The sequence below is a fragment of the Cornus florida genome, unplaced genomic scaffold (genome assembly GCF_030987335.1).
Source record: "Cornus florida cultivar Cherokee Brave unplaced genomic scaffold, ASM3098733v1 CherokeeBrave_3.0.0_Hap2_Chr10, whole genome shotgun sequence".
Lineage (NCBI taxonomy): Eukaryota > Viridiplantae > Streptophyta > Magnoliopsida > Cornales > Cornaceae > Cornus > Cornus florida.
This window is the reverse complement of record NW_026775580.1, coordinates 24,437,492-24,463,266: the sequence shown is the minus strand read 5'-3', so window position 1 is coordinate 24,463,266 and position 25,775 is coordinate 24,437,492. Positions and strand designations below refer to the sequence as shown.

General features: G+C 36.5%; 1 protein-coding gene across 2 annotated transcripts in view; it reads right to left on the bottom strand.

Moving 5' to 3' along the window:
• The window catches only part of LOC132276750 (SH3 domain-containing protein 2-like), a 41,217-nt gene extending 17,369 nt beyond the window's left edge, over positions 1–23,848 (bottom strand). The window contains exons 1-4 of one of the 2 annotated variants that reach the window (XM_059778336.1): positions 23,641–23,848; positions 19,869–19,973; positions 19,723–19,792; positions 19,490–19,641 (exon numbers count right to left, since the gene is read on the bottom strand). In XM_059778336.1, coding sequence (XP_059634319.1) covers positions 19,490–19,641; positions 19,723–19,792; positions 19,869–19,973; positions 23,641–23,700 — 387 coding nt within the window. In that variant the 5' untranslated portion in view covers positions 23,701–23,848. Of the gene's footprint in view, positions 1–19,489; positions 19,642–19,722; positions 19,793–19,868; positions 19,989–23,640 lie in introns of both variants that reach the window. The other variant, XM_059778335.1, reaches the window with a different exon arrangement.
• Positions 23,849–25,775: the final 1,927 nt, after the last annotated feature.

Here is a 25,775-nt window from a genome sequence, read left to right as displayed (position 1 = left end):
CAACAATGGCATAGTCACACACTTAGAAGGACAATGTATTGATAGACCTCCATTTTTTTGATGGAACCAATTATAGCTATTGGAAATATATAATGATGAACTTTCTCCAATCCATAGACTATCAAATTTGGCTTGTTATAGTTAATGGACCATTCAAAGAAGCAGAAAAGACAATGGTTCCTAAAGAAAAGAAAGAATAGCATGCAAATGACCATAAATTAGTTCAATGCATTGCTAAAGCCATAAATAATCTTTATTATGCATTGAACAAAAATGCGTTCAATAGAATTGCTAATTGTAAAACGGCAAAAGAAATTTGGGACGCACTTAAGATATTCCATATTAGTACTAGTAATGTTGAGGAATCAAATTTATGCATGTCTATCAATGAATATGAATCTTATAGCATGAATGACAGTGGTTCAAATAGTGAAATATATTCTTGTTCTACTAACATTACTAATCATTTGAATGCTCATGATGAATCCTCCTATAGTGAGGAAAAAGAAGAAATTCAAAAGAAGAATAAAGCTCTCCAAGCTTCTAACAAAGAAGCAAGTGACGTCAAAGTAATTGTTGAATATCATGAAGATGTTGCTCTTTGTCTCATGGCCGACAAAGATGAGGTAAACTCTAACCATGATTCATTTGATTTAGATATTTCATATGATGAATTAGTTGATGCACATAATGAATTACATGATGCTTTTAAAGATCTATATAAGGTGCTAGAGAAAGAAATTTGAAGAATGTCATTCTTAAAGAGTCAAAAATGAAAATGAGTCTTTCAAAAAGGAAAATAAGCGTGTATTATCTAAAGAGTCACCATCAATTGATCTTGTCCCTAAAAATGAATCGTTAAATAAAATCATTAATGATCAAAATGACACTTTAGCTAAATTCACAAAAGGAAAGGAAAACCTAGGTACTATGCTTGGTAAGCAAAAAGTTGTCTCTTTCAAAAATGAGATAGGATATGCTCCTAATATTAAAGATGCATGTTTAATGAAAAAGAGAAAGTGCTCAAATGACTCCTTTGTCAAAAGTTCTTTTCATTACTCTAAATGCAATTATTGTAGAAAGTTAGGACACAAAATTTACAATGGTCCATTTAGAAAGAAGAAAAGGATCAAGAAGATTTGGGTTCCAAAAAAGAATTTTTGTGCCATTGCCTAACACTTACGGACCCAAGAAAATTTGAGTACCAAACGAAGATTTCCCAAGTTTACCTTGTAGGGTTGCTTGAAGGAATCTTTTTCATCCAAGGAAAAATGGCTTCTTGATAATGGTTGTTCAACATGGGATGTAAAAAATGTTCCAAATTCTTCACTCTCAAAGCAAAGAAGCATTACAATTGGGAACAACTACAAAAGCATGGTAATTGGTATACTTCATACAAACTTTTTATTGCTGGACTCTTTTGGCATGTTAGAATCATTTATGATCAATAAATTGTTGCTAAATGAAAATAAATCCTTAAGCTTTTGGTCATCATATATGAGGAGTTCTTGAATGAATTATGTTAGAAATGAAGACTATAATAATATGTTATTTATTATGGAATTCTTATCTTCATGCTCCAAGTACTCATTGTTTTATGCAAACTGTTTTTAATACATAGTTTATTGATTGAAAATAATTTTATTTGTGCATTACATATTTGAAATTGCATTTGAATTGCTACACTTAGAATAATACATAGTTTATTGATTGAAAATAATTTTATTTATGCATTACATATTTGAAATTGCATTTGAATTGCTACACTTAGAATTTGATAAAATTGCTTTATAAAGTGTAGGTCTCATGAAGCATTACTTTCCAATAAGTTATCATTCTTTGAAATGTAAATTTGATTAGGGAAAGAAATGTATCTTCCTTATAATTGTTGAATCTTTTAAGGATTTCAAATTTGGGTACTTTATTTGACTTTGCCCATTTAGGAAGTATCTCATATATTTTGTCAATTCTAGATTCTATCATGGATAATGCACATGGTACCTTTTACCATAATCCATATATGAAAGTGTACAACTTCACTCAACTCTTATTCATTTCATATTAAGTCATTGAGTTGAACGTAATCACAAGCATGTCTATTCCTTGAATTGACAAATGCACTAGCATGCTAGATCCACTAAAATTGCAAATTTGTTCAAGCATGTTAACTAAAGGAAGTATCACATTTGTGCTTTATTGAATTAAGTTCCAAAATGAACCATATAAATGTGTACTAACTAATGAGGACCCTAAAAGAATTGGGTACCAAAGAATACCACTTGAGTATATTTTGTAGGTTGGATATCTTTCACTCAAGAACTTGTGAATTCTCAAAAATGGATGACTAAAGCACAAAAAGAGAAATCAAGCCATGATTTCCTCTCACAAAAAGATGAGGGATGCACTACAATGAGAACCTTCGCCAAAGCTAATGATATAGATTGCTTTGGTAAATATCCCCTCCTCATCACAAATGTGCCTTTTATTTGATGGGCTAAAATGTGACTTAATTGTGTTATGTGATAAGAATTATATTATTATCCCTATATCTAGTCATGGTATAATTAATGTGGTTAGTGATCTTAACATGAATGCTACTTGTTGCAAAAATGTCGATGTTAAAGTAGTTTATCTTGGATTATGTGACTTAAACATGCTAGCATGCATTTATTATTAATCAAGACTAAATTTGTGAAAGATATTTGGAATTGCATGCCATTAAAGAAAGTCACCCAAAGATGTTAAAAGCTACTTCATTTAGATTTATTCTAAGTAGCTATATCTAGAAAGTCATTCATGTGCCTTTGTGATTTTAAATGTTTCATTTACATTCTTGGCATCACTAGCACATAAAATGAAATCATTTGAACTAAAAGATGATTGGTTCAAATCTGGAAATTCAAGTTTTATTACAATGAGCAAATTTACTAGTTTTCATTCCTGCACAAACCGTCGACCGAAGCTAAAACTGGACGACCGAAATGGTCATTTCGGCAGTCCTAAAATGTACATCAGACAACCAATATAAGCAAACCTAAAATGCTTTAGGGGTGTAAACCGGCCAACCGATGGAGTCATTCCGGTTGACCAATGTGTGCGCAGCACCAGCACTTAAGGGGCTTTAAATGACATCATGATAGGCATTGTGGGTCGTTATTGGTAACTAAGTTAGAGTTTATTCCCAATGGGTTAACCAAGTAAAATGTCTTGAATATATGTCTTTGTACATATGACCTTGAATTAAAGGAATAAGAATGCTACATGCTTTTGCATGAAATGATTTTTATCAAATGCATGACTTATTGACTTCATATCTAAAAAGTCTTTTAAGGAAAAATCACCCGGACTTGAAATGCAAAAATTTTGAACAACATGTTTAAAATTATCAATTGCCTTATGTACTTATAAATAAGCTCTTAGAGCTCATTTTGAAAGGCTTAAGTGATTTTCTCATGAGTGATGGGTTTCGACATAATTGGTATTTATGCATCTCATCATTTTCAAAACCATTGAGGACATAATGTTGATTAGACTTGTATGAATTGTATTATCTTTGAATCAACATTCATGCTTTGTGCCAAGAAGTTTACCTCTAGCATGCAAAATGAATTGAAATTAGCATGATGAGTAAACTTGACTTCTTCTAAGGATTAAAATTCCTTAAGTGTCATGAAAATTAAATTTCATACATTTATTTGACACTTTAGCCTTGGGATTATAAGATTAAAAAAACATTTTTTTTTGTTCTAGCTTATATGACAAATGTGATCTCACGAGTGCTTTACTATTTAATGCAACCATTTTCAGCACTTTAGAACTTCATATGATGTTTCTACATCATTTCTTAAAAAATGTGTATAAAAAAGACATTAAGCTCATCCACATGAAGAATCGGGTAGCCAATCTCTCACCACATCTCTTAAAGAAGATATGCTTTTGCATAATCAGGAGTTCATATGACTAGGAGTAGTGCCACTACTTACATATGATACATGTTTTTCATGTCATATATGTTTTTCAAAGCATTTTGAGCACTCAATCATAAACAAATCAGCATATTTTTATAAAAGGAAGATCTTTTGATATAAAGGCCTTATTTTTAATTATTTTGGCCATACTTGCTTCTATGTGTTATAATTTCATCTCACTCTCTCTAATTTCTCATGGTCCAATCCCTATTTAATTATCTTTCTCACATTTGTTTTCATGAATTGTTACATCTTGTTATTTGTGTTGGAAAGTAAAAGATTTATTCCCTCCATAGGTGGATTCGTTAGGAATGTATTTTATGTGTATCATTGACTTTCCTAGAATCATAGGATAATAAGTTAGAGAATCCCACTAATTTAGACTTTCCTAGAATCATGGGATAATAAGTTAGAGAATCCCACTAATTTAGAAATTCATTCTAATTCATTTTTAGGAAAGTTAGGAAGGTTAGTTTCCTATTTTATCTCCCTGTGATTAGCTTTGTACAGGCTGTAATTTGTGTATATAAGCCGTGTATTGGCTTTCTCAATTAATATACAATTTTAATCTTTTCTCCTAAATTTGTCATGGTATCAGAGCACTAGGCTCTTTTCTGGGAATCACAGTCTCTTCAGCCTTTATTGCCAAAGAGAGATTACTTTTATTTTTTCCTTATCTTTTTCTGGAAACACCTTGGCCTTCATTGCCATTTTTCTCTGAGTTTATTCTTTTCTTAAACCCAATCCAATATGTCTGAGACCAAATCATCTTCTGAGGAAGTCATCTTGCATCAAGCATCCAGTGATCTGCAGAACATTCAGGTGGCATACAAACTGAATGGGAAGAATTTTTTGAAGTGGTCCCAACTTGTTCAAACCTATTTGAAGGGAAAAGGGAAGCTCAGCCATCTCCTAGGGACAAGTCCAAAGAAAGGAGATCCAAAGTTCAATGCGTGGGATGAAGCAGATTCCATGATCATGTCATGGTTGTGGAATTCAATGAATCCAAAAATCAGCGACACCTGCATGTTCTTGTCCACTGCCAAAGAGGTTTGGGATGTTATTCGACAGACTTATTCGAAGACTCGTGATGCAGCACAAGTGTACGAGATTAAGGTCAAGACTGGTGCGATGAAACAAGGTGGAAAGTCAGTCACGGAGTATGCGAATTCACTACAGAATCTGTGGCAGGAACTTGATCATTACCGGTGCATTAAGACTAAATGTCCAGAAGATGCTGCAATCTTGAAGGGCTTTATCGAAAAAGATCGAGTCTATGATTTTCTCGCAGGACTCAATGCTGAGTTTGATCAAGTCAGGGTTCAGATTCTTGGCAAGGAGGAGGTACCATCTTTAAATGAGACCATCTCTCTAATCCGGGCGGAGGAGGGTCGCAGGGGGGTTATGCTTGAACCCCAAGCCCTAGAAGGATCAGCTATGGTGACGAAGACAGAACGGCCATCAATTCAAGAAAGTGGTAAGGCAGATTTGTCACGGTTTCAAGGAAAGGGCAGCAAGAATACTCTTTGGTGTACCTATTGCAAGAAACCAAGACACGCTAGAGAGAAATGTTGGAAGTTGAATGGTAAACCACCAAGCAGAGAGTGGGAATACTGAGGAGGACAACAGAGAAGCCAAGCCAACTTTGTCACAAATCAGTTGAGCCACGAAAAGTCTCAAGAACAGAGCGTGTTCAATGATGAGGAGATCGAGAAGATAAGGGGGCTTCTAGGATCATTGGAGAAACCAAGTGGTGCATGTTCTCTCGCACTCTCAGGTAAGTTTTCTGTTTCTCACGGATTACATGTCTCAGATGAACCTATTAGGAATCTATGGGTTATTGACTCAGGAGCTACAGATCACATGACTCACTCTTCACTAAATTTTAGCACTTATAACCCCTGTCCAAGCAATCGAAAAATAGCTGTTGCAGATGGTTCTCCCACTACCGTAGCAGGTCTAGGGGATATCCATATCAGTCCATCTCTCACACTAAAAAATGTCCTTCATGTCCCTAAATTGTCCACCAACCTGATATCCATACAAAAACTCACTCATGACATGAACTGTAATGTTTTGTTTTATCCTTCTTGCTGTACATTTCAGGACCAGGATTCGGGGAGGAAGATTGGACTTGCTAAGGAGAAAAATGGGCTCTACTATCTTGAAGAAACAGGAAAATCTTATATTGTCAGGAATAAATTATCTCAGTCATTTCTTTCATCATCCAATAAAGACATTATTTGGCTTCATCATTTTAGACTAGGACATCCATCTTTTGGAATTTTGAAAACTATGTTTCCTTCCTTGTTTCAGGGGCTGAAAGTTGAATATTTTCATTGTGATGTGTGCGAATTTGCAAAACACAAGCGGGAATTATCCATGAATCTCCACTTTCCGGTTAGTGATAAAAGAAGTTCAATTCCATTTTCTTTAATTCATAGTGATATATGGGGGCCTTCCACAGTTAAAAATGTGTCTGGTTCACGATGGTTTGTTTCCTTTATCGATGATTGCACTAGAGTCTCCTGGATCTTTCTTCTTAAATCTAAATCGGATGTAAGCAGTGTGCTTCCAAATTTCCATAACATGATTCAAAACCAGTTTGGGGTTAAAATAAAGAGATTTAGATCGGATAACGCAAGGGATTATTTCAATCAAACCTTATCTCCATACTTTCAAAAGGAGGGAATTATCCATGAATCCTCTTGCGTTACTCCACAACAAAACGGAGTGGCAGAGAGGAAGAATGGTCATTTATTAGCTACAACCCGAGCCTTTCTCTTCCATCAAAATGTCCCAAAAACTTTCTGGGGGAAAGCTGTGCTTACAGCTGCATACATAATCAACAGATTACCTTCGAGGGTGCTGGGGTTTCAAACACCAATGGAGACACTTGCCCGTTTTTATCCAGATCTAAGAACAACAAACAACCTCATTCCAAGAATCTTTGGATGCACTACTTTTGTTCATGTCCATAGCCATAATAGAGGGAAGCTAGATCCAAGAGCCACCAAGTGTATTTTTGTGGGTTATTCATCTACTCAAAAAGGTTACAAGTGTTACCATCCACCTACCAAGAAGTTCTTTGTCTCTATTGATGTCACTTTTGAAGAAAAAATACCATATTTCACTCAGCCTTATCTTCAGGGGGAGTCTCTGGCATTCATTGAAGATAAGGACAGAGACTTTCCACCTGTTCCATTGGACTCCAACCCAGTTTTTGTGCCAATTCAATCTATACCTCCTGAACCATCATCACAGCTACCTCCTGAACCATCATCACAGCCCGTTTTTGTGTCAAATACTACTCCTATTCAAAGTCCAATGATAGGGAATAATGAACTTCGTGACTCTATGAGGTTTTCGCAGGTGTATTCAAGACAAAGAGACCGAGGTCCTAATCCTGTGCAAATCCAAGATTCAACGCCTAATCCTGAGAATGAGGTAAATACAGCTCCAGAAACTCCACATAACCATGATATTCCCATTGCCATTAGGAAAGGCCCAAGAGAATGCACTAAACACCGATTGTACCCTTTAGCGAAGTTTGTGTCATTTAAAAAATTCTCACAAGCACATAGGAGCTTCCTAGTCAGCCTAAACACTATTCATATTCCTGATACATTATCTGAGGCATTATCTGATGAGAAATGGAAAGATGCTATGAGAGAAGAGATGCAGGCACTAGAGAAGAATCAAACGTGGGAAATTGTCGACCTACCACCAGGAAAGAAGACTGTAGGATGCAAGTGGGTGTTTACAGTGAAGTACAGGTCAGGTGGATCTTTGGAGAGATACAAAGCTAGGCTCATGGCAAAGGGATACACGCAAACCTATGGTGTTGACTATCAGGAGACATTTGCTCCGGTGGCTAAAATGAGTACGGTAAAAGTCTTGTTATCACTAGCAGCCAACTTCAATTGGTACTTGGAACAATTTGATGTAAAAAATGCTTTTCTTCACGGTAATTTAGAGGAGGAAATATGCATGGATATCCCTTCAGGCTTCAAGGGAAATCTGAGCAGCAACAGAGTTTGCAAACTGAAGAAAGCGTTATATGGCCTGAAACAATCACCAAGGGCCTGGTTTGGAAGATTTGCTAAAGTAATGCTTGCCACTGGATATAAACAGAGTCAAGGGGATCATACTCTCTTTATTAAACACTCGAATGCAGGGGGAGTCACGGCTCTTTTGGTATATGTCGATGACATAATTGTGACAGGAAATGATGAGAAGGAGAAGGAAGCCTTGAGAAAATGCCTAATCAGAGAATTCGAGATAAAAGAACTAGGAAGATTGAAGTACTTCCTAGGAATTGAAGTAGCCCATTCCAGAGAAGGCATTTTCATTTCACAACAGAAATATGTAACTGATCTTCTAAGGGAGACAGGGACGCTAGCATGTAAACCAAGCTCCACACCGATCGATCCAAATCACAAACTCGGGGAAGCAAGTGAAGATCCAGCCGTTGACAAGGAAAGGTACCAGAGATTAGTAGGGAAGCTTATATACCTTGCTCACACAAGGCCACACATTGCATATACCGTGAGCGTGGTTAGCCAATTTATGCACAACCCAAGAGAAGTTCACCTACAGGCAGTCTATAGAGTACTACATTATCTAAAAACTAGTCCTGGCAAGGGAATTTTATTTAAAAGGAACACTAGATTAGTCTTAGAGGCATATATTGATGCAGATTATGCAGGCTCACTTATTGATAGACGTTCCACCACGGGTTATTGTACTTTCCTTGGAGGCAACCTTGTAAGATGGAGAAGTAAGAAGCAGAATGTGGTAGCTAAATCGAGTGCGAAGGCAGAGTTTAGAGCAATGACTCAAGGAGTATGCGAGTTACTATGGCTCAAGATAATTCTGGAAGATTTAAGAATCAAGTGGGAAGGACCAATGAGGTTATTTTGCGACAAGTCTGCCATTAGCATTGCTCACAATCCTGTTCAACATGAAAGAACAAAGCACGTGGAAGTCGATAGACATTTCATAAAGGAGAAGTTGGATAGTGGCTTAATTTGTACTCCATACGTCTCAACCAATGGTCAACTTGCTGATGTGCTTACAAAAGGACTAGGAAGTGCAGCGTTTCAAGAATCAATTTCCAAGCTGGGAATGAAAGATGCATATTCCCCAGCTTGAGGGGGAGTGTTGGAAAGTAAAAGATTTATTCCCTCCATAGGTGGATTCGTTAGGAATGTATTTTATGTGTATCATTGACTTTCCTAGAATCATGGGATAATAAGTTAGAGAATCCCACTAATTTAGACTTTCCTAGAATCATGGGATAATAAATTAGAGAATCCCACTAATTTAGAAATTGATTCTAATTCATTTTTAGGAAAGGTAGGAAGGTTAGTTTCCTATTTTATCTCCCTGTGATTAGCTTTGTACAGGCTGTAATTTGTGTATATAAGCCGTGTATTGGCTTTCTCAATTAATATACAATTTTAATCTTTTCTCCTAAATTTGTCAATTTGCTTTATATACCTTCGGGAAACCCTTAAACTTCAAATGATACACCTTATCATTTTCATTAATGAATTAAGGGTTTTTAAGTATGACTTACTTCATGATATATCTTAAACATACTTTACCTATCATTGCTTCATTGTTTTATTAGTTGCATAATCATTAAATGATATATGATGTAAATGGAAGCATGTTGATAGGGGGAGATTTTTGTTAATCTCTTGTGAAGGAATATTGCAAGCTTTGCTAAGCTTCATCGACTTATCTTGAAATTGGCAAGCATGCTACAAAATGACTTGTTGGTCATAATATTCATACTCATGAGTTTTCATGACTTTGATGATTTTTCCCTCCTCCTTGAAAATATCAAATGGAAAAATTTATATTTGGATTGAAGCACACTTAAGTTCCTAGATTTGCCTCTACAAAGGTTGTTTGCCTTTTGGCTTATTCTAGTCAAAGCTTCATTTTTTTTTTTTTTTTTTTTTTTTATTATGTATACTTTTTGCCTATTTGAGTTTATATTTCATCTGTGGTTATGTCTTATGTATACTTTTGTACATGTCATTAACCTTAATGATCTATTGAACTCATGCTATCAATGAAATTGGCTTCTTATGATATAATTGCTTACATGTCTCATTCCAAAGCATATTATCGTCATTAATACTACTATTGTCATTTCATGATAATCATTGCTTCACCTTGCTAAATGATAAATGCAATGAAGTCGTTTAGGCCTCCCACCTTTTTGAGATGCCAAAGGGGGAGAGATATGTGATGTGTGAATTATCTTAAATGTATGTTTATGTTTAAAATGATTTATGATATAGAAAGCATGTTATTTTATAACATTATGTTCATTGCATGCACTTTGATAGGGTGAGCATTTTTCAAATGTTACTCCACTTGCTTATGAACACATCAATGTTTTGTCATTGTTCTTAATCAAGAGAGAAACAGAGAAAGCAAAATCGTATTCTCTTTGTATATATCAACAACTTACTAAACCTAATAAGCCTATGTAGGCTTATATATGTTACAAGGTTTACATAATAACACAAACAGCCTATTAACTAAACATAATTACATAACGACCCACTATTATATATATATAACTTCTAACACTCCCCCTCAAGCTGGAGAATATATATCAAATAATCCCAGCTTGGAACAGATAGTTCTTAATCGATTATGACCCAATGCTTTGGTAAACATATCAGCTAATTGATCTTCAGACTTCACGAATGGAGTAGAGATGCTCCCACGTAATATTTTTTCTCGAATAAAGTGATAATCAACTTTAATATGTTTGGTCCTCTCATGAAACACAGGATTTGATGCAATGTGAACTGCTGCTTGATTATCACAGAACAATGGAGTAGGAGCTTCAACTGTCAACCCAAGTTCTTTTAGAAAATGTTGTATCCATGTCAACTCACTAGTGGTATGGGCCATTGCCTTATACTCAGCTTCAGCACTAGATCGAGCTACCACCGTTTGCTTTTTCCTTCGCCATGTAACTAGATTTCCTCCTACAAATGTGCAGTAGCCGGTAGTAAATCTCCTATCTGAAGGAGAACCGGCCCAGTCAGCATCTGTAAAACCTTCCACCCTGAGATGACCATTTGGTTTATATAGTAACCCAAAACCTGAACCTTGCTTGAGATATCGGAGAATCCGAAGAACAGCAATCCAGTGTGGCATTCTAGGGGCTCCCATGAACTGACTAACACTAACAGCATATGAAATATCAGGTCGAGTGATAGTGAGATAAATTAATTTCCCAACAAGGCGACGAAATCTGCCCAGGTCACTAAATAGATCACCCACATCAGCTACAAGTTTTGTATTTGAATCCATAGGAGTATCAACCGGACGACCACCTAACATACCTGTTTCATCTAATAAGTCCAACACATACTTTCGTTGGGATAAACTTATACCTGTCTTGGATCTAGCTACTTTAATACCCAAGAAATACCTAAGTATACCCAAGTCTTTAGTGTGGAATCGATTTTGCAGAAACAACTTCAACTTAGCAATGCCTTCAGAATCATTACCTGTGATCACAATATTATCAACATACACCACAAGAATTATGAAACCAGCTTTAGTGCGCTGGTGAAATATCGAATGGTCAGTCTGACACCTCTGAAGACCAAACTTTAATGCCGCATCAGAGAATTTTCCAAACCAAGCCCGTGGAGATTGTTTCAAGCCATATAGAGCCTTTTTAAGGCGACAAACAGTGTGAAGATACTCCCCCTGAGCAACAAACCCAGGTGGTTGCTCCATATAAACCTCTTCTGCTAAGTCACACTGCAAAAAAGCATTTTTAACGTCTAACTGAAACAGAGGCCAATGCCTATTAGCAGCAAGAGAAATCAACACACGAATAGAGGAAATCTTAGCAACAGGTGCAAACATCTCACAATAATCAATACCATAAGTCTGGGTATAACCTTTGGCAACAAGACGTGCTTTTAAACGCTCAACGGACCCATCCGGAAGATACTTCACAGTATATACCCAGCGACAACCAACAGGTTTGACACCTGGAGGTAATGGAACAGGAGTCCACGTGCCATTCGTATGCAAAGCATCCATTTCATCCTGCATTGCTTTCCTCCAACCCGAATCAGACAAAGCATCCTGCACAGTCTTAGGAACAAATGTAGTAGACAACTGAGCGGAAAAACATGAGAATGATGGTGATAAGGAATTATAAGAAACATAATGAGCAATGGGATGTTTAGTAGCACACGAGCGAGGAGCTTTACGAAGTGCAATCGGCAAGGAATCAGACACAGTGGAATTTGTCGGATCCAAAGACTCTGAAGATGATGGAGGAGGCACGACAGCAGATGGCTTTGGTCTTCGTTTGTACACCTGTAACGGGGCAGATGAAGGAACCAGAGATTGAGATTGAAGATAAGGTGAGGGAAGAGGAACGGCAGAAGGAGGCGACTCAAGATTGATATCAAGAAGTGAATCAGTATCTGAAAAATACGGGATGGACTAAGAAAATGTGACATCCGCGCTAATAAAGTACCGTTGAGAAACAGGACTATAGCAGCGATAACCTTTATGAGAGCGAGAGTAGCCAAGAAATACACACTTTGTGGCACGTGGGTCTAGTTTATCAAAACCAGGACCAAGATTGTGGACATAACATACACATCCAAAAACCCTAGGAGGAAGAGAAAACAAAGGAGAATCAGGAAATAAAATAGAATGTGGAGATTTGCCATTTAATACAGATGACGGCATACGGTTAATAAGATGACAAGCTGTAAGAACAGCATCACCCCAAAACCATTTAGGCATACGCATATGAAACAAAAGAGCACGAGTTACTTCTAAGAGATGTCGATTCTTACGTTCTGCAACTCCATTTTGTTGTGGAGTATAAACACATGAATTTTGATGAATAATTCCTTTATCACTAAGATATGTATCAAATGGAGTTGAAGAATATTCCTTAGCATTATCAGAACGTAGAATACGAACCAAATTGAGTTTTGATTTCTTTGCGAAATTTTTGAAAAATTAAAAATAACTCAGAACGATCTTTCATTAGAAACAACCAAGTCAGGCGAGAATAGTCATCCACAAATGTCACAAAATAATGAAATTTATTAATTGAAGAATGTTTTATTGGACCCCATACATCTGAATGAACCAAATGAAAAGGACTAGAAACACGATTATTAACCCTAGACTTGAAAGACACGCGATGGTGCTTACTAAGTTGACAAACTTCACATGACAAGAATTTCAAATATCTAAGACTAGGAACTTGACGCTTCAAAACTTGAAGTGACGCGTGACCAAGGTGACAATGCCACTGGAATGGAGACAGAGAAGACTGAAGAGCCACGGGAGAAGGTTCGAAATCAAAATAATATAAGCCACCGGCTTCATGTCCCGTACCAATCTTCTTCGTCTTGAGATCCTGAAACACACAAGAAGTAGGATCAAATATAACAAAGCACTGGAGAGATTTAGTAAGCTTACTGATAGACATTAAGTTAAAAGGAAACTGCGGAACATGTAAAACAGACGAGAGAGACAATGAATCACTAAGTTGAGTTGTCCCCAAACCTGAAACCTGAATGGATGAACCATTAGCAAAAGTAACACTTTGAGAAGTAGGTACAGAATGAAAATCAGATAGAAGAGAAGAACATCCGATCATATGATCAGATGCTCCAGTGTCTATGATCCAAGGACTGCGAGTGGAAGACAATAGACATGTGTGTGCAGTACCTGACTGGGCAAACGTAGCCGTGGAAGATGAATTAGATGCTTGCTTATAAGACAAAAACTAAGTATACTCATCCCGTGGAACATGAACTGTATCTGATTCAGCTACATTATGCGATCCAGAAGCGACATCATTCGGAGAAGAGGAAACTTGATTTGCATAACTAGATGGTTTCCCATGAAGGTCCCGACAAAAGTTGACAGTATGATTAGAAAGACCACAATGAGTACACTTTCTTAATTCCCTACCACGGCCACGTCCTCCACGTGAATCACGACCACCACGGGCGGAGCGTCCCCCACGACCTCCACGGTAAGTATTATGTTCACCCTTTGAAACTACCAATGCTAAACGCTCACCACTCTGTCCAGTATTCAAATTTGAGGTATCACTTGCTAGTGTAGCACGCTGAAGTTGAGAAAACACCTCAGCAAGAGATGGAAGTGTTGGACTGCTCATAATCTGTGCACGAAAAGGCTCATATGCTGATGATAAACCAGTAAGAAACCGGACAACATTAAAGTCCGCACGCTGTTGTTGCATACTGCGAACATCAACAGTGATGGGTTGATACATATTCAGCTCTTCACAGACTCCCATAACTTTGGAATAATACTCTTCTATACTTTGAGTACCTTGTTCAAGATTGAAGTACTGTTTACATAGCTCATAAACACGGGTGATATTACCTGTCCCAGAATATAACTGCTACAATCTATCCCATATCTCCTTGGCTGTATCCAAATAAAGTAACGTTGAACTAATTTGGGGTTCAATACTGTTTATCATCACAGAGATTATCTGAGCATCTTCTTTTTCCCATGCATCAAAGGAAGTATCAGTTGCTTTGAGTTTCTCTTTAGTCAAATGAGAACCAAGACCTCTGCCTTTGAGAAAAATGGCAACAGATTTGGCCCACAATATGTAATTCTTCCCATTGAGCTTAACTGAAGTCATGGGAGAATTAAGACTGTTCGTGGGTGAAAGCAAATCTGAACTTGAACTTGAACTTGAGGCCATGTTGAATCCAACAAAAACAGAGAAGAAAAAAGGAGAGAAAACAAAATTTCTGTATTCTAGCCGAACCTGGAAGCAGGTCTGTAACGGGTCGGATTCTGGTACGGGTCGGATCTTGGAACCGGACCGGATCTGGACTATCCCTGGTTTAATAAACCGGGATTGGAATAGCACAACCGTGTTGCCAAACACGAGTCTTCTTCTTCACTCTGTCACAAACTCCGGTAAACAATACGGCGGAGGCGATGGCAACCCAACCACGAGCAGCGGCCGAATCAACTTCCGGCCGAAAACCAATCTCACCTCTGCAAATCGAGACGAAGAAGCTTCTACCGGCGACGACGAAGAAGCTTCTGCCGGCGACGACGAAGAAGCCAGAGACGACGACCACCAAAGAGGAGCTGCCGGTGACGATGAAGAAGGCAGAAACGACGAACACACTTCAGATCTGATTACGGTGAACAATAAATTGCCGACAAAGACATCAAAACCACATTCACGATCTGAATCACGATTTGAATCACGATTGGAATCGTGATTCACCACCAACCCACCTACTAACTCTCACACTCATGATCATTGTGCTCTGATACCATGTTCTTAATCAAGAGAGAAACAGAGAGAGCAAAATCGTATTCTCTTTGTATATATAAACAACTTACTAAACCTAATAAGCCTATGTAGGCTTATATATGTTACAAGGTTTATATAATAATACAAACAGCCTATTAACTAAACATAATTACATAACGACCCACTATTATATATATATAACTTCTAACAGTCATCATAAAAAAGGGGGAGATTGTTGACCTTAAGGATTCCCATCCAAGGACAATCTAGAGATTTTGATGATAACAAACCATTAATGGTGTTTAAGGACTAATGTTTACATTGAGTGCTATATAATTCAAAGAATGACCTCAATGAAGCACTAAAGATCATTCCAAGTATTCCATTATTTAATATCACATCAAGGAAAAAAATGAATACAAAGAAGACTTGAAGTTGCAAAGAAATATAGCTTGGATTACAACGAGGAAGAAAGCAACTCAAAGGAAGAAAGCAAGAATACCTCAAAGCCTAGAGATCATGGACAAAGCTTGAAGAAATGGGTAGATAGGATGGTGAGTGTTTAGGATTCAATGTCAAAGTATTTATGAATCCATTTGAAGCTCATCTCTATAGGACCATGCATATCATATCATCACCCATATGTTCCTATATCCATTAGCAATAGATTATGCACTTCATCACATATATATTTGCATATGAAGTCAATGCTAGAGAATGAGTTAGTTTAAGCTTGCTTAAGCTTTGAAAGAACTCATCACTTGTGCTAGAAATGCTAAGACCATGGAAATCAATCACATGATTCATATTGGTCAACGATTAAGGCATATGAAGCCTTCATTACCATGAGTTGGTAACGGACATTAGGACCTCATGAAAAACTGTGTTTTTAGCTAAGTCTGAAAAATGGATTTTTGAAGAAAACATTTTTTCAAGATAATTTTTCCCGATAATTACTCCTTACACTTCAAATAGCCTAAACTAATTTTATGAGAATTTATGACCAATTCTACATTAGTCTACATACGGATTCATTTTTACCAAAACTGTCGGAAATCCAAATTTGTACTAAAACTGAATTTCTACATTTTGATTTAGTTGGATTTCAATTTTCTTAAATTTTTTATTGAATCCAAATGAGGGATACTTCCTTATTTACATTCTAAACATTTAAGTAAATGTCTTTACAGTAAATGGACATATAAATACTAAATACTGTAAAGACATTTACTTAAATGTTTAGAATGAAAATAAGGTATGTGCAGATGTCCTGTAGAAAAACTATGTAATTTGTTAACTTAGATCATTTTTCTGAAGTAGCAGTTTTTCTTAAGTAGCAGTTTCATTTCGGCAAACCGAAATGTATAGGCAAAATGTACCGGACGATCAGTTACTAACTAAATTTGGGCAGTAGCCATGCTAGTTTGAAAGTCACAATCGGCAGACCGGTTTGTCATTTCGGACGACCAAAATGGGGCATTCGGCAAACCTTATTTCATTTCGGTCGACCGATGTAAGTCCAATTCAAATGCAAACGGCTATTTTGCATCGAGCCCCGTGCACAACAGCTATATTTTTTAATTAGCTGCATCAGAACTCTTCGGGGTTTAGTGTTGCTACCATAAAGAAACATCATCTAGAATCCAAAGAGCTTTTGTTCTTGTATTCATACATCTCATATCATTCATAGAGTATTAAGCTTCAATATATTCATTTATACTCTAGTTGTGAGCTAATTTTTGCATATCAATCTTTGAGAGATATATCTGTATGCAACAAATCTGATCTTCATTTGTAAGGGCTGGTGTGGCCCAAGGAAGAAGAAACAAGCTAGCTTCAATTTGTAAGGGTTGGTGTGACCAAAAGGAAGACTAAGGGAAGGTTGTTCTCTTAGCAAGGTGAAGCAAGGAATTACTTCATGTAAAAGTTTGCTCTCCACCCGTAAAGAGGTCCACTAGTGGATTGAGAAGTCTTAAGAGGGGTCTTGAGCCAAGGAGTAGGAGTTCCCGAACCTCGCTAAAATCTCCGTGTGAATGTTTGCAATCTCTCTTCCGTTATCTCCTTTACATTTATGTTATTAATTGCTTATGTCTATATATTGATTATTGCATAATTCTTCGAAGGTCTTTAGTAAAATTTGCAAAACTTCAGCCCCCCCCCCAACACAAGTCAATACTTGGGTAACACACAGGCTGAGAAAGTAGGACTCAGGGAGCTTCTTCACCTCAATATGTAACTACTTCGAGATATCCAAACATTTCATTAGGGCTTTAAATGGAGCGGGTAAAGATCCATCACAGATTTGAGTTGGATATGGATCTAGATAATCCTTAAATGAATCAGGTTTTACCCAACAGTCGACCTAGATCAAGTATATTTTACTCCATTTGGATCTGTTTATAAATTATATGGGTCATATATGGATTCTATCCCAAAAAGTCGATTCAAAACCAGATTATCTATAGATCCTACTGGCAATTTAATATAGATCTGGATCTGAATTCACATGTATTCGTTCCATTTTGAGTCCTACATGTCATAATCCTTCTGAACAATTATTCTCAAGGCCCACTTTGTTGTATTCAAACATGCCATAGGCCTACACAATGCTAATAGTAATTGCCTTGGTGTGTGATATGAACTTCCCTCAAGGTCTGCACACACCTCAAACTGATCTAGAGTAATCACATGACTCTTGAATGATATATAACCTATATGATGTGGTAACACCTATTGGATTAGTGCCATCCTGTCACTGCACTGCCACCTGTATGCACCACATTAACACCTCTGTAGCCATAATGCTGCACAATTGCTGCTTCTATTAAAGTTGCAGTGCCCATGGTGGAGTCCCACAGGGCTGTAGTAGGGACACTAGACACATAACATGACCTTATTAGCAACCTATATTGACATGAGAACCACCTTGCCCTCACCCATTATAAATAGAAGACCTTAGGACCTAAACAATTAGCAACCTTTGAAGAGCCTCAGAAACACTAGATTAGACCTTGATCTCTCTAGGATTGGACTGACCTCAGGCAAAACCCAATTCCCAAGGAATTTGTGGTTGCTTTGGCTCTCTCTCTCTCTCTCTCTCTCATACACACACATTTTTTAAATTGTCAGAAAAGATGATGGGGGAGAAATACATGGTTACTCTGCTTTTTCAGAAAAGGGTTAGGTTTTACTAAATGGAAGTTAAAGACATGACTGAAGGTTACATGAACCACTGTCAATATGTGCCTTGGTCAAAACATGGCACTCAGTTCTGTGTACTACCTACAACTCATTAAAATCTATTTTAGCAAGTGTAATATGAAAACAAATTAGGCTCTTCAAGCAAAATAAGGACCAACTCAAATACCACCTTCTATATGTGCCTTTGTAAAAACATGGCACTCTAGTTCTGTGTCCTACAAATCATTGGAATCTATTTTGTAAAGTATAATACGAAAACAAATTATGCTCTTTCAGTGAAATAAGGGTTAACTCAAATTTTATCATTATAAACACAGATTATGGCAAAATACTCAAAAGTCAGAAAACCCTTTACAGTGAAGAGGAGCACAAAGTTGCATGAATGAGTTTTCCCTATTACTATTCTAGAAGTTCCTAAATTTTCCTTTCTTCAAGTCTTTCCTTCTCTCCAACACAACTTGAATGGAATATGGAGCATGATTTACTGGCTCTCTTTGTAATATACAATATTCTTAATTCTCCTGCAAACCCTTCTTTCCCTCCTTTCTCTTTTCCCACCTAGTTTATACTGACAATGGAGCAGGAAATTGCAGTAATGACTAGTAGAGATGCTCAAAGTAAAAATAAATAAATAATAATAATATAAAAAAATCCAACCTTTCTCTCCATCCAATTTTTTCCTCTTTGCCTCCTAATTGTTCGTTCTCTCATCACAATAACCAGTAAAATCCTTTAATTGGGCATAATATCAGTTCATAAGGAAAAAAAAAAAAAAAAAATGCACCTCTAACAATCAGTTATTTGAATTAACCTGACAATTACGATTTTCTAACCATTAAAGTTACAATGAATACTGAAAATGTATACACAATAAGCAGTGTTGTTTGTTTGCATCTCCTTGGTTTACAGATCATGCCCATGCAACATATGACATAAGAATTTCACTTTATGGTCATAAAACAAAGCTTGGTCAAACCTGTGTGCCAAGTGCTTTCAGTAACTCTCCACGTTCCTTTTCAATTTTAGCACGAGCCATGCTATAACTTAGTGCAGCTTTGGATAATGTACTACCACTGGTGCAAGTAATTTTAGCACCATATTTCCTGCTGTCTTCTGACAGCTTGGTACCTGTGGAAGAAATGACAAGTACAAAAAACTGACTAATGATATTAAATACCATGAAAGAACAACAAAATCTTTAAAATTTACCTATTTCAACTTGCTTAAATCCAGTAACAATATAACCTTCAACACCTCGGGTGACTTCTCTCTGGAAGTGCTGGAAATCAAGAAGACATACATATGAGGAAAGAAACACAAGATAGAGGTATATACAAACAAGAAATGATGGCAACCTTGCCGGCACGGGTAGATATGTAAAGCTTCTCAAGTTTCTGATGCTGCTGCAATTCTACTTCATCGGTTACTACTTTATCTGAACCTCCAAGTTCACTAGCATACTGCTTGAAGACAGCCTAGCAATATTATGCAAAAATAAAAGAATAAAAGAAAGAAAGGAAAGAAAAGAAAAAAGTTTGGTAAGGCCGCAGTAAGATTCGAGACTCAGTTCATGAAACAAAATTCTAATCATAAACAAGCGGCTTGTGAAAATATATTACACAGATACTAAAGCAAACCCATGTAAAAGAAATCAAACAAAACCTACAAAATAAATAAATAAAAGGATCTTCAGATAATCCTTCATGAACTTCAAAACATCACCATAAAGCAATCGGAGATGATCCTCACAATAATCTTAAACTGACAAGTGGTCAACAACAATCCAAATGTTACTATAAAATTATAATTTAATAGAGGAACAAATCCTCTTAATGTCTGCAAAGAAGCCCTTTCTGCACTTCATGTTTTCTTCCTTATCAATATTTGCCTTATTTTCAGGTAAGCAGAAAGAATAATGATGCATTGTGAAACTTATTTCAGATTAAAATTATCAGTATTCTCTATAGATTAAGGTAAGTGAACTATTCAGCTCAGCGACCTAACTGATCATCTGAAATGTCTAAAATACAGATCTAACCTAAGAAGCACGGACACTCCAAAATGGGCGAAGAATCCGTGTCCGACACGTGTCGGACACGGACACGCGTCGGACACGCCCCGACACGTGTCGGACACGCCAAAAAATGTGTTTGGAATTTTTTTATTTTTTTTTATTTTCGGACACGGCTTGGACACGGCTCGGACACGGCTTGGACACGGCACAGACACGGCTCAGACAGCTCGGACACGGCTCGGACACGGCTCAGACACGGCTCGGACACGGCTCGGACACGGCTCGGACACACTTTTCTGGATTTTTTTTTTTTTTTTTTTAATTTTTAATGCTGATATGTTAATTTTTTTTTTTGTACTACCCTAAAGATGGTGATATATATATATACTAACCTAAAGATGCCACAATTCGCCGTGTCCGTGTCCTAAAGATGCTAATATATATATATACTAACATATCAGTGATATATATATATATATTCCAACCTAAACATATCAGTGTTTTTTTTTTTAAATTATTAATGCTGATATATATATATATATATATACATATATACTATTCGCCGTGTCCGTGTCCTAATTTTTTTGGATTTGCCGTGTCGCTGTGTCCGTGTCGTGTCGTATCCGTGTCCCGTATCCGTGTCCATGCTTCTTAGGATCTAACAAACCAGTCTTACTGAAACTAATTGAACTCGATATAAGTGAAAAGTTAGAACTGGAAAATAAATTTAAATGAAATAGAGAAAGGTGACATGGAGGCCTCAGAAATGGACTTTATTATTGTAACATTATCGTAATTTGGCAATAATGGTTGTAAAATGGCATACCTGTTATCCATCTTGAAATTAATTACAGACTAGAGCAATAGAGAGTAGAGACTATAGAAAAATTCTTTTTGGTTCCAATAGTAATATGGTATTCATAGCATTAAATGATGCTGCCACCCGTATATGAAGCACATGCCCAGCAAACCAAGAGACGTGAAGCACAATACACAAATTAAAAATATGGAAAGAAAGATCAGTTCTATAGCCAATAACGTGGTTAGCTTGGTTTTCTCAAGTAATTGAATTTCTTTTTGGTTAGCTAAATACTCACACAAATACCCTCAAGGGCCCACTATGGGGCTCGAACCCCCTCAGCTCCCCTTTAAGGGAGGAGAGGTTATACCAGCCGGGCTAATGGCCCAGTGGTAAAAATAAATGCAAACGCATTCTATGATTTGGCTTCGCATACATGTTGTATATGTGACCATCTTGTAAATTGGTCTAACAAATTTCTTCCAATCAAAATAGACCAGTATCCACAGAATATTATGGGGAACTATCAACTATGTGAAGTTTAGTTAGTGAAGTATAGTCTGGCCACTAAAGTTGCCAAATGGCTGTTAAAATAAATCATGTATGTTACATGACTTAGTAAACCATAATGCATGCATTTTAAGAGTGTTGAAACTTGAAAGATAACAAAAGAAGAGCTTGGCTTAGTACATCACTTAACATTGTATTCAAGTCCACAAGCACAATCCAGCATCTAGAGATATAGGGACCAAAAAAAAAAAACAAGGCGACTGAACTCTGACTTAGGCATGAGTAAGAAGTTGTGCATTTGAGCTCTTTAAACTTTACCACCATCAAACAGGAGAGAGCTCATGGCAGAACCATAAAAAGGGGTTCCAATTGAATGCTATGTGTATAAAAAAATGTTACATGGACTTGCTGAAGACGATATCACGTGGGCATAGGTATGGCCATCCAGGTTATGCATCAGAAATGCCTAATGCTTGAGATAATGAACAGCAGTGACATTCCTAAGTCAGTCAAGTAAGATCTTCCTAATATGTTCCACTATTACATGGATGGTTTAAAACAAATGAAGAAAATATGCCAAACATGTTATTTTACATCGAAGCAAAGAGAAATTTCACACTTATAACTAGAAGATTAAATGAATGAGACACATCAATGCACATGTGCACCAGGAACAAGGAACCAAGTCCATGTAATATGGATTTTTGTTGGTCCCCATGTCAATTCAGAGACAATTGAGAAGCTTGGCTGAACCTCCAATATTTGGCACAAACAATACCCTTCAACTTGTCGTTCCAAAAATTATATATATATATATATATTCCCTAGTTAAGATTCACACACACTGCCTCCACTAAGGTTCGAACCCCTGACCTCCCTTTGGGAAGTAGGAGCCTTGTACCGCTAGGCCACAGGCTTGTTGGTCAAAAAAATAAAAAATAAAAAAAATAATAATAATATTTAGAATCTGCCTATAGACAAAGCAAGGGCAGGGTTGGCCAAAACCCAGTCCACTTTGCATACTTAACAATAGTAGAGCCATGCATGTGAAAGTCACATCAAAGAGCCAAAATTGCACCAGTAACGCAACCCACCTACCCCCAAACCCAAATCCAAAAGTAGGTTCTGACCTTATCTGAATCCATTAATGAGTGACAAAAATGTAAAGTGAAATGCGATCAAGAATTTATGAAAAGTTTTCAACAACAAAAAATTTGATAAGATATAGGACTCTCTCTGCTTAAGGTCCAATCATGGTTTATACACATTTGTCTGCTCAGTCCTTGTTTATGTTTCCAACACTTTTATTCCATGTATAAGAACAATCCAATCTGGTGCTGAGAGCGTTACAATCCATAATCCAAGTCACTCCCATTTCACTAAATTCATAGGGGATCAAACCCCCTTCAGCAAAACTTTAACTTTATCCTAAAATAAAGATAACACAAGTCCAAATTCTATTCATGAAACAAAAATAATAAAGAATAACTGCTCACATATATGCATGAATAAAAAAACTGCCACCACTATGATTTTACTAAACCCCAGACAGAGCAAAGCATCAATAAGAATTATAATAGTATAATTCTTTAAGAAGTTGGAATGTAGAAAATGTAGTCTAATTGGTAACAAAATAAAAAAAATAATAATAACAAAAAGAAAAAAGCTCGAAATTTCAGAGGCATCATGAAAACAAAGAAAGCAATTATTCAAAACAACAGAAAATAATGTATTATACAGATGTGGCGAGTCAAATTAGGGTTTGTTCGTAGAGAGAGAAAGAGAAAGAGAAAGAAGAGAACACCTGTTGTTGCTTAGCGACTTGTTCTCTGAGCTTTGTTGCTTGTTTTCTGATTGTGTCCATTTTATTTACAGGAGTTTAAGGTCGGAGTTCCAGTCTCGGACTGGCTGGTAAAGAGAGAAGAGAGAGTACCTTCAGGTTTCAAGTTCGAAATTTATTGGAAAATATGGGTTTTGAATTTGGTTAAACGTTTTAGTGAATAAAGTTCAACTTTGAAATACAAAGCTCCATTCAACAAAATCTTCTCCTCATTGTCAAAACAAAATCTTTGGGCCCTTTGGGCCTTGTTTGGATGACTTTGGGCCTATATTTTTGTTATTCTTCAGCAAAAGCTTAAACCCAATGTAATTATTACCACTTCAAAGAAAAAAATGCCTTACAAGCACAACACTTCAGGTTAAGTGTTATACCCTTCTAGACCCTTTTTAATGATTAATTGTGACCCGCTCATAACTCAGAAATGGGTAACATGGGCCGAGATCCTAATTTCGCAATTTGTTTGAAATTAACTCAATCAAGTAGGCTAATTTGATGGATTACAATTCAAATTAATATTTTGAATTCTTTTACTCGGTTTAATGAGTGGGTATGAGTTTCCAATGATTATCGGAATCAAAACCAAGGCACCGAAAACCAAAATTGACGTTCCATTCGGAATCAATTCCACGATCAAATGGTGAAAATAATTTAAAATATTCGTGAATGATTAAATTTCACCTTGAATTTTTGAGTCTTTGGGACTCCTTAATGCTAAGTAGAATCGAAATTTGGGTATGGGAAAGCCATAATAGTAGGAAGAAATGACTGATTTGATAACCTCCACCCTACTGGCCATTGAGAGATTTTAAGAATGTTAGAAATAGTGGCTTAGATACACACAATATTATAATATTTAGAAGAAAATAAAATGGAGGAAAATACTTTTATTATACTTGATTGAAAATGGGTAAAATATATGAGATTAAAGGCTTCAAAACATATATATAACAACTACATGAAAATAAAAATTAACAGCCACTAACATAACATTTAGTAGGCATAACTCTCACTAACATGACCATTACTAGTTGTAACTCTTATGTCTCCCACTAACTCCAATAACTCACATAAACATAAAATTAAACACCAAATAAAAAATACTCATGACCTTCAAAGACATTAAAAAATTATAATCAAGTTTAATTTCTAACACCCCCCTTAAACTTGTTTTTTTTTTCAACTCCAAGCAAACTCCTTAACTTGTGAAATTCTGCAAACTTGAGGGGCTTCGTGAAAATATCCGTAACTTGATCTTGTGACTTGATGAACTTAAGCTCCACCTCTTTCTTGGTTATGCATTCTCTAATGAAAGGAAATCTTGTATCAGTATATTTGCTTCGTTCATGAAACACTAGATTCTTGGCCAAAGCAATTGTTGATTTGTTGTCCACAAAAATCTCCATTGACTCTTCTTGTAGCATGTGTAATTCCTTCAACAAATTCCTCAACCAAATTGCTTGACAAACACATGAAGTGGCTACAACATATTCCGCTTCACAAGTTGAGAGGGTGACAATGGGTTGCTTCTTTGAACACCATGTAAAAGCAGTTTTTCCCATGAAAAAACAATAGCTAGAAATACTTTTTTTATCATCCAAATCTCCGGCGAATCGCTATCACAATAACCCACAAGCTTGAAATCATTAGAAAATGAATAGAATAACCCAAAATCAAGTGTACCTTTCAATGTAACGAAGAATCCTCTAAGCCGCCTTGAAATGAGTTATGGTGGGTCTTTCTATAAACTGACTAACAAGCCCAACTGCGAATAATATGCCCTACCTTGTGCATGTTAAGTATCTCAAGCTTCCAACAAGACTTTTGAAAAATGTTGGATCCACCGTCTCTCCGTCTTCATCTCTTAACAATTTAATTCCAACCTCCATGGGCGTGTTCACCAATTTACAATCATGCATCTTGAATTTCTTGAGAATTTCCTTAGTATAGCCTTCTTGGTGAATGAAAATTCCTTCCAATAAGCCATGATGCCAATGTCTGTCATCTCAAACTCTCGAGCCATAACCTTCTTGAAATCTTCAAACATTTTTGGATTGATACCTGTAAAGATTAAATCATCACATACAAGCAAACAAAAAACA